At 23.7% G+C, this 10843-nt stretch overlaps 1 protein-coding gene across 1 annotated transcript; it reads right to left on the bottom strand.

Annotated features, from left to right (window-relative positions):
* Positions 1-4689: 4689 nt before the first annotated feature.
* Positions 4690-7502, bottom strand: LOC107463609 (bidirectional sugar transporter SWEET10). Its single transcript, XM_052252399.1, has 6 exons — positions 7301-7502; positions 6596-6632; positions 6298-6508; positions 6031-6192; positions 5728-5847; positions 4690-5247 (listed from the first exon to the last, which is right to left on the bottom strand). Exons 1-6 carry the CDS (start codon positions 7344-7346, stop codon positions 4966-4968), a joined length of 858 nt encoding a protein of 285 aa, XP_052108359.1. The 5' UTR covers positions 7347-7502; the 3' UTR covers positions 4690-4965.
* Between the last annotated feature and the right edge of the window lie 3341 nt (positions 7503-10843).

The following is a 10843-nucleotide window of genomic DNA, read 5'->3' as shown; positions in this document are numbered from 1 at the left end:
TATTAGTGTTTTTGGACACAAAATACATTAATTTAATATTTCTGGATACAATATATATCTCTGTCTATGTCTCATATATCAAACACGATTTTGTATCTCAGTATTTATATTAAAAAAATATTAACATGGCACTACGTAATTCTTGATGAATATTTGTACACATTTTTAGAATTATTTTCTAATAATGAATTTCCTCTTGAAAAAATACTAATTCCAATTTTATAATAACATTACATACATTAACTCTTATTTTTCTAATAAAAAATTCTCTTATCATTAATGAATTCCTTAAAAGGCTAAAACCACAAAGTGTGTTGAAATTAAAGTCTTCTAATTTCACGTTTAGTTAGTGCATCATAATTCATATTCATGCATTTTCTTCCGCCTACCCTTTCGTTAATTCCTTGTCAAACAAATTTGAATTAATTCACATGCACAAATATAATCGAGAAGAAAAAATAGGTCTATAGCCAGCTAATATGATGTTAAACAATAATATTATTCATACACAAAAAAATTATTTAATATTTATATAAAAATATAGTTATCATTAATTAATTATATATTTAATTTAAATTATTTTTTAATTAATAAAATAAAAAAATACATATTAATTATTTGTTAAAAAAATATTAATGTCAAAACAACGTATATTATAAAAATATACACGTAACAGAATTGAATTTTAAATATACTATTTTTAAATTTTGATGTGCAAATTTTCCGTTAACCAATTATTAGATGATTTTTATTCTCTCTCTAATAATAAGAACGTATCCGTACTTCCAAATTCAAATATTGAGAGACATTTGGAACAAACTCCTTCATATTTTTTCTTCCTTTTATTTTTGTTTTTTTTGTTTTTTTTTTTAAATTAGAATGTGACACCTTATTAAACATCATATTATTAAAGTCGTACGTACACAATTTATTATGACAGCACAAATAAACAAAAAATGATCAATCTTATTCTTTCTTAGATGTGAAAAAGACGGGATATATAGTGAAAACAAAATTTCGAATTGTCTTGTTCTTTTAATTATTTCAACCAAATAATAATAATAATAAGAAGAAATTTGAGATGAAGATTATTATTGTTCCTACCTTGTATAGTACTACAGAATACGTGGTGGACCAATGTAAAATCGATTTGGTTTCAATTGAAATCTGAATATTATTGACAAAAATATCGTACTCGTTCCCTCTTAGAGAATCAAACTGAAAAAGGTTTCAATAATAGTTTCGTTTGTTTTGGGTATTAATCACATTTCTATTTTGATGGGAGAGGTCACATTACCATGCATGCATGCAACGGTGTGTGCACATCCACCTAATTTACCTAAGACACGCCTCCTAATTTTCAAATATAATAATATTAATAATTAATTATGTTATGTATATACACAAAATTTAAGAGTTGGATTTAATAAAAAATAAAATCTCAGATGTAGTCCAAAAAAATGGAGTTAAAATAGATAGTTTTGTAATTTTGAATAATTGTGTAATTTTAGATGTAATAAATTTATAATTACAGATGTTATATATAAAATTATGAATGTTATATTATATAATATAGTTTTAGATATTATTTCTCTAATATTATTGTTTATTTTTTCCCTTTCCTTTAATAAGGTTTGTGAGTTTAGGGGTGAAAAAAGATTAGTTTTTCAAGGGCCTGTAGCCTGACTTGTGTTTGGACTGACCTGTTATAAAATAGGCACATATTATTACTAGGTCAAGTCCAGATTTATTAATTAGTCTTATTGGTTTATTAAAAAATAATTTTTTAAATAATATTTTTATTTTTGTAAAAAAAAATTATCAGACCTTTTAACAGACTTCAGGTCAGGTCAGGCTAAATAATAGACCAATTTTAATATTTAAAAAAAAAAGTCTATAACAAGCTATAAGCTAGATTCAAGCCAATTGATTACATGACAGGTTAGAACTGTTAAGAACAAAGCCTAATCTAACTTGACTTGTTTCCACCCCTTTTGTCTAACAACAATATATTTTTTTTCTTTCAATAGGCTAAAAATTAATTAATTCAACCTCTGCTATTAGAATCTTTTCTATTAGCAATGATTTTTCTTTTTGATGGATCTTTATGGATTAGTGATGGATATCAAATCAATGTTAGCGACGTATATTATATTACTGGTCAGTAAAAGTGACATCGTTAATTTTTTGACAAAATTTTTTTATCCGCCAGCTAAATTTATGATGAAATTTAACGACAGATTTTTTATAATATCTATCGCTAACTTAAACAGAAAAACTCTTTTGTTTAGATGCTAGCAAAAATATCATCTAAATAATTTAGTATGTAGCACTAGTTTTTATTTCATTCTTAATTGTATGAAAAATCAATATATTTAATATCTCAAATTAAAGTAATGTATCTCCACCTTAAAACGTGGTACCCTATCTTGAGAACTTTATATCAAACTATAAAATAAATTGTGAACATTATGAAACATGGAAAAAGTAAATAAAGGAAGGAACTATAAAAGATTAGGCAAGTGGGTGGTTCTTCCCAATCCCATGAACTTTTTGAGCAATTTCACTTTTTTTTTTTTCCTTTCGTAAGCACTTATCTGATCTTTGTTATGACTTTCTCCTAATACATTGTTTCCGAATTGATATTTTAAGTGAACATGAAAAGTAGAATAATTATAATAATATCATTAATAAAGAGACAATTATTGTTCTAATCCGCAGGTTTGGTAATGTTTTAGTCTTTTAATTCTATAATTGGCGTAGGTTTAACACTCTAGAATGTTAATATAATTTTTTAAATTCTTTTTTTATCAATAGTAATGTAAATTTTTTTAATATTATTTTTCAATTAAATTTGTTCTTTTACATTATTATTGAAATAGTGAGTATTTTCTTTCACAATAATGCATACAAATCAAATAATTTTTTAATACCACTTTGATATTTAATTTTTTACATTGTAGTGTTAAAAAATTTAAAATTTTTGTGGGGCACAAGTCCCACGCTTGTCAATGTGTATTCATTCATTTTATAACAATTATAATTTAATTTTTTTTATTTTAATTTATTATTTTATTTATTAAATATATACAATACATAGTAATAATTGTGAGATTAATGAAAATAAATAGTATTTTGTTCTCTTAATGAAAATATATTTTTAAAAGTTAAAACTTTAAAAAACTATATATGTATTATAGATGATGTATATATGTGTCAAATTTTGATGGGAAAATGTAAAAATATATTTACACTAAAAATTCGTTAATTAAAAAATTAGTTAAAAATAATCAAAATTTATTTTATTTAATATTTATTAATTATTAATAGAATTAACAAATTTTAAATAAGATAAATTTAATTTTTTTAATCTTCTCAACATTATCGTTTTTTTTTTATTTCTTCTTCCTTCACACATTATTCAAGCACATAACAAAGCATTATTACTATTATTGTTATCTTAATCTTTTTGAAAAATAAAAAATAAAATGAGACCACATTACCATCATAAAATCATATGTTGATGTTATTAACGACAAATTCTTTACTTTGCCGTCATCAAGATATACATTAAATTACATATTCACCTTTTTTTAATGGTGTCCCTTTTTATCTGCCCCCTTCTTCATTCATGGTGGCATCATCACAAGGGAAAAAAAGTGAAACCTCTATTCACCATTTGACATAAATTATTAAATATATTGTGACAAAAATTTGTATATAGCTTAGGCCTTAGGGTGTATCATTATGAACATTTTTATAAGTACCAAAAATAATATATTGAATTAGGCTTATTCAAAAAATTTTTTTACTAGTGATAGAGTCTATCCTTTTATATTTTTAAGAGATATCATCATAATACTAATATACATAGATGTGAAAAGTCTCGTTAATTGTTAGCGAATTTTTAAGATTAAATTATATTTACTATATTTTAATATTTATATTTTTGGATATAATTATAGAGTTTCTTAAAAACATTGGTTAAGAGAGTAAAAGAAACAAGTTAAATTAATTGAATGATCAGTTTATTCATCTGTTTAAATAAGTGTCAAGAATTCGAATATTATCTTGTATACGTAGTAATTCATTGTTTACTTTTAAATAGAATTCAAATTTACGACGGATTAATTTTTGACCAATTAGACTAGAAAATATTGTAGACAACCAAAAAAAGAGTGAAGAAAAAAATAAAATTTTTTGATGCATTGAATAAATACAAAAATTAAAATATTAGCATTTATTTTATATTTTTAATAATTTTTTTCTTTTTTATAGTATCTTGTCTATAAGACACTTGTTAGAGAGATCCATATATATATAAATTAGCATTAAGCATATAAAATTCAACATTAGGATAGGGATGATTATAGTGCGCTTTAAGCTAAAAGTGCTGCTAATAATTAGCCATAACATCACAAAATAATTAAGTTGCTAAAATAATTAACTCTTTATTATTATTATTATCACATCATATAAAGAGAGAATCCAAGAGTTTGACCGAGAGATACATAAATTATTGGAAAAGAGAGAACATAAACTATAGCATGTTTGGAATAATAATAATAATAATAATAATAATAATAATAATAATAATAATAATAATAACAACAACAACTTCTAAATGAAAAATCAATCACACTATTCATTATATATATGAGAGATTGTGAATCAAAGATATATAGAAGATGTCAAAAGAGTGAAGCTTTTATGATAATAATAATAATAATAATAATTGAACATTAATATATGTACGTATCCGTACAATAGTACTAGGTGGCCAATACATAATATTACTAATAACAATAATTAACCAAAATTAAAACATAAACCCTAAAATTAAACCACCCCATGTTGAAAATGAGATCATTGAGAGGACCCCACTAATTTTCACTTTTAATTAGGTTAAAAACCTAATTTTTTTTCTTCTTTTTTTTTCCCTTCTTCAAACTCTTGTTCATTGGTTCACACTTGGTTCTTGTTGTCGAGGTTATCATCATGATGATCTTCTTGATTATTTCCATTTATGTCCTCAACAAGTGTCACATTCACAGCTACATGATTTGGTTCTGAGGGTACCATTGTGCTAAGCTTCACAACATCAATGACATGTCCATTGTTATTATTATTATTATTGAGTTCTTGCAATTTCACTGGCTCCTCTAACACCACGTTTTTGTTCTTCCGATAAATCATGTACATCACCATTTGAATTATTCCAAACAGAAATCCAAGTGTATTTGGAAGCTGCAATAAAAATAAAAAAAAATATTAGTAAATAAAAAAATTGAAAAAAAAAGTGTAAAATCAAATATAGCATTTTCTTACACGTATGCATAATAAAAAGCTAGTAATTCTAATTTTAAATAGTAATGATATGTATGCACTTTGAGTGTGGGTCCCATGTTGCACTCCATGATTTTTCTTTTCATGGAAACTCAACACTAATGTAGAAGTAATGCGCACACTTTTATTTATTTATTTATTTTAATTAACCATTATAATGATCCCTAATGAAATATGATTAAAAGTTGAGTTATCTATTTATCTATCTAACCATGCATGAAATAAATGAGAGAAAAGTGAAAAGGGATGATAGCTTTTAGTGCTATGAATAATTAAGATATTGAAAGGTCAATTATAACACATGAATTATGTGTTCCTATATAGTTAATAATTAATTTAATTAATTAACGGTAGAAGTTAAATTAAATTAATAATACTTACAGCAATGTAATAGTCATGACGAAGAAGACCATAGAAGAACCACATGACTGCATTTAAGGTCAAAAAGAAAGACAAAGTAAATGGCATGAATTCCACAGATTTTGTCTTCACCACACGTCTCTGCATGCATCAATTCCAATATTTAATTAGTTTCTTTGGACTAATAATTAACATGTCAAATAAAAAAATAATAACATCTAATTAGATATTATAATTATGTATATATAAAAAATTATTTCTTTTAAACGTTATAAATTGTACAAAAAATATTTTTTAATTATATAATAATTAATTAATTCTTACCAAGCTGCCAAGAGGGGAAGCAAATACACAAATGTTTAAGATGAGATTAAACCATCCTATAACTGTAACACGTTTGTCTCCTTTTGTAAGGTACAAAGTTGATAGAACTATAGCTCCAAATCCAAACACATTCAACAGTAGAATAACCTTGATTGTAGAAAGCTGTCATATTAAAAAAAATTTAATTATTAATTTTATAATAATTTAAAAATAATAATAATAATAATAAATATGGGAGACAAGAGTTAGTTATATGAATATTCATACCCTGGCTTTTTTGGTGGAATAGATTAGGAATATGGCAAGGTATATTGATTCAATAACAATTCCAAAGGTGTTTATTGTGATGAGAAATGTTGCATCCTTCACAAATATTGCATAATAAATCCAAAGTGTTGAACTGAACAGTGCTGTTATGTATGGAATTGCTTGAAATCCTTCCGTGGTTTTTTTCTTGTAAATTCTATAAAAAGTTGGCCTGCATCAAAACATAATTAATTAATATTTAATAATTAATTAATTCAAGTATATGTTATTAAAGAAAAAATTATTATTCATCACTTACATTGGAGATAGGAACACCATAAAGGAGATGGCGTTGCCTGAAAAAAAAATTAAGAGACAAAGAAGCATTCTTCAGCATTGAGCATTAAATTAAATATCAACTGTTATAAATGAAATGCAATGCAATCTGCATTAATTATATGTGTGTGTAGTATTATACTAAGTTAATTATCATGTTTTTATTTAGTAACTTAGTATTTATATTTTGATATAATATACCTCTTGAAAGATGTATACTTAGTTCACAAATTTTTTTTTCAACCACATTATATATGTATACTGAATTTAATAATCAAAATTAGTTATTAAAATAATATATATATATATAATAATTTTGATATATAAATATTATTTTTGAATATTTTTATATGTTTAAACGAGATATAATCATTCGTATATCTTTTTTTATCAACTTAAATTCTAAAAAAAATAGAATCATAATATAGTATCTATTATGAGAATTTATATAATTTAAAAATCTAAAATTTTATTTTTATTAATTTTAAAAAATGAGTTTTTTAATATAAAATTCTTAAAAATATAAAAAAATATTTGATAAATATGACATGCTCTCAAGAAATTTAGTGAGAATATAGCATGGTCATAACAAGAAAGAAGGAAATGAGAAAACGAACTAAGACAATGATAAAACATGAATGCATATGAAATAAGAAAAAGGATGAAATGAATATATAATGATATATACCTATGAGACCGCAAATAAAAACCCAGAAATGATGGTTGAACTCCATGAGTCTTAATAATAATTATAATAGAAGTTAATTAGATGTAGTAGTAGAATAGAGGATGGTGTGTTATCTTAGTTGTAGTAGTAGAATAGAGGATGGTGTGTTATCTCTCTTTCTCTCTATATATATATAACTCTTATCTCTCTCTCAAATTGAACGAATTGAAGTATAGGAAGAGAGGTGTATTTATATACTCCAAAAGGGAGGAAGGTGAGTCCAAGTTGCTAAAGGCAACAGAGAACAAATATAGTGCTAATTGCTAAGTGCTAACCATCTATTTAGCTTTTAATCACTTTCCAGGTTGTTGCTCCCATCCTAATACAATTTTTAATTCAATTACGTTATTTCTAATCATATACCCTCTCTCTCCCTCTCTATCTCTATCTTGCACATTATTATTTGCTTGTGGAGATAGAAACAAAAATCTATACAAATAAAAGTAGCTATATTTTATATCTTATTTAGTAGTATTATATGAAATAATTAAAATAAATAAATATTATTATGGGAGATTTGTGGTATTTCAAAAAGTTTTATTAAAATTAAAATATTATCTTTTTAATTATTATTTAGTAATACTTTTCAATACGTGTTGTTAAAAAAATTGTTACTAAAATTGAAACAAAAATATAATTTTAATTTTAACAATACTTACATAGCTACTATAATCACCATAAATATAGACGTATTAGAATCCAATATATATAAATTTAACTACATATATGTTTTGCCTCTATAATTATTATGTTTTTACTTTTTTAATTAGATAAGGTCATATTGTCATAAAATTAATTTTTTTAAATTTAAGTTTATATATGAAAAATCACATAAAAAATTATATTTCTAACATAATTTTTTATGTAAAATTTTTTTTTTTGAGTTTGTGTAAACTTTTTTTTCATATACTTTCTTTCTCTTTTTATTGATTTTATGCTGAAATTATTTTTTTTATGGTCAATAATAAATATCAAACTATATATTTTTAGAAGTTTCGATGTCATATTATGAAATTATTTATGCATAATTATATTTCTAATTCATATATAATTGTCATAAATTACTTCTTTCAAAATTTAAAATTAATTAAAGGAGGTCTCCTTTTGATTTGCCTAACAAGAAATGGCTCTAGACGTTTAGATCATAAAAATTCTCACACTAAGACATAAAGCCACTTTTTTTAAGATTTTAAACAGATAGAAGAAGAAATATAAATTATTATATCTAACAATAATAAGTTAACATATAATTTTTAAGGTGATGTTATATGTATAAGTATTTTTGTAACCAATTTTAATTAAGTTGTCATAAGTCTAGCAAAAAAAAATGTACGTCACACGTTTCTGTTTTTTCAATCTTCTTTAGCACAAAAATTTTTATTAGAAAACACAAAAATTTATTGATATAGGACATGATTTTTTTCATATACAAAGATTTTTACATATACCACATAAATTTTTACACATAACAAAAAAAATTTTCATATAACACATAAAATTTTTGTGCAAATATATTTTGTTTACCCGGTAAGTTAATATTCTGAGTATGTGATTCTTAAAAGATTATTGTCTTGTGTATTAAAATTTTTGTGTTGTACAACAAAGTCTCTGTATTATATATATTTTGTTGATTGGGTCTCAATATTTTAGACATGTGATTTTTTAAAAATTTTGTTACTGATATTTTGATTTTAAAAATTTTTGTATGATGCATCAAAATTTATATATTATGTATCAAAATTTTTGTGCTAAATAATTTTGATGAAGAAAACGACAATAATAATGATAATAAAAGAGGATAAAAAAAAGAAGAAAAAAATAAAAAAATAAAAAATATATATTATTAAAAAAAAAGAAAAAAAACAAAAAAATAACGACAATAACAAAAATATGTGCGTACAATAACTCAATAAGTGAGATTTGATTAAAAATTCACTTAGCTGTTAGTTTTTATTTTTATTTTTTATTATATTATTGAACTAATATAAAAGTCATTTCCTTAATCATATGTAACTCACGTTAATTCCATATAGTAACCAAAAAGGTACTATATTAGTTGAATATTTTTGAAGTGTTTAGCACAACAAGTTGAAGAACTTTTTCTTACCCTATACATGGACCTAACTAAACTAGACTTGTTTGGTGGACATCTTTTTTCACCGTACCATTACCAAAGAGGCCATGGTAATAATGTGTTCATCTAAAACTAGTTACCATTATTAATTACTGGTGCATGCTTCCATGAAATTCCTGGGCCCCACCACAAAAGTTTTCCTTTAATTCTGACGTGTCACCCACCATGTCAATGTGGTGGTTTTAAGCCTTACAACTCATAGTTTCAGTTTCCCTCCATTCCCCTCTTCCTCTCTGCAATTACATATCTATAATGAATCTGTAAAGGTGAAAATTCAAATACAGTCGATTTCACATAAAATTGGCAACTGAAAATTATTAGATTATTTGATTGATTTGATTAAATATTTATCTAACGACTCTTAGTTATCAACTTTACATGAAGTCGACTGCACTTAAATTTTTACTATCCGTAAATGATTGTTTAAGAGTTATTAAATAATTTAATAAAATTAATTAAATAATATATAATAATTTTTAATTTTAAGTAAAATTAACTGCATTCAAGTTTTTATTATATTTAAAATAATCATAATTATTATTAGTATAAAATATCGTGATTGGTTATTAGTGATACAAAAAGGTTATATATATTGGTAATAATTATTAGTAGAATTTAATTGTGTTTTGTGGCTAAGCAAAAAGTTATATATATTGGTTGATATTATTAATACAATATATGCAAGCTAAGTTTATCCTATTTGATCAATTATGATGTAAAGATAACAAAATATGGTAAGGTAAAATAGTATGAATTGCCATGTTGTAATCTTTTATTTATTTTTTAAACTCAAATAATAAATCGCGGCGGTATGATACGGTCGCAATTTTATTTTCCAATAACCTATATTACGGTTTTGAACCACTGCAAATAAAGATGAGAAATTTACAATAATTATTCCAACAGTTTCTCAAAACCATCAATTCGTTCTAATGTAATTTTGAAATGACCATAAAATTCTAAATTGTTACGAAAGATGAAAAATAACTTTTATCCGTCAATTTATCATTGTGGTATAATTCAATTGTAATTGCATCCATTGATTTAATTTAAGTCTGATCTTTATAATTTTATTAAATTTACAAGTAGATTCTTAAATATGTTTAAAAACTTAAATAAAAAATATATATAAAAATTTAATTATAGATTTAATAAAATTACAAGGATCAACATAATAATTAAACCTTTAATTCATAGAAGAATTGGCTGGTTGAATGTGCATAGAATATTCTCTACTAGCTAAGGTACAACATATTGCGCTTGAATGGATCATTAAAAATTATGGATTGAACTTTAGAATCAAAATAGTAGTATGTAGTGGTGTAATTGAAATTTTACTTTGCCTAGTTGCATCTTCTTGATCTGTAATA

Source organism: Arachis duranensis, chromosome 8, assembly GCF_000817695.3.
Source record: "Arachis duranensis cultivar V14167 chromosome 8, aradu.V14167.gnm2.J7QH, whole genome shotgun sequence".
NCBI lineage: Eukaryota > Viridiplantae > Streptophyta > Magnoliopsida > Fabales > Fabaceae > Arachis > Arachis duranensis.
The sequence above is the reverse complement of the archived record's forward strand: the minus strand, read 5'-3'. Positions and strand labels throughout refer to the sequence as shown.

Excerpts from the sequence above, each read along its gene's own strand:
- LOC107463609 (XM_052252399.1), bottom strand. The coding sequence starts at position 7,346 with ATGGAGTTCAACCATCATTTCTGGGTTTTTATTTGCGGTCTCATAG. Across the intron at positions 6,633-7,300 it reads TTTTATTTGCGGTCTCATAG|GCAACGCCATCTCCTTTATG; the intron begins GTATATATCATT and ends TTTTTTTTTCAG. Across the intron at positions 5,848-6,030 it reads CTTCCCCTCTTGGCAGCTTG|AGACGTGTGGTGAAGACAAA; the intron begins GTAAGAATTAAT and ends TGATGCATGCAG.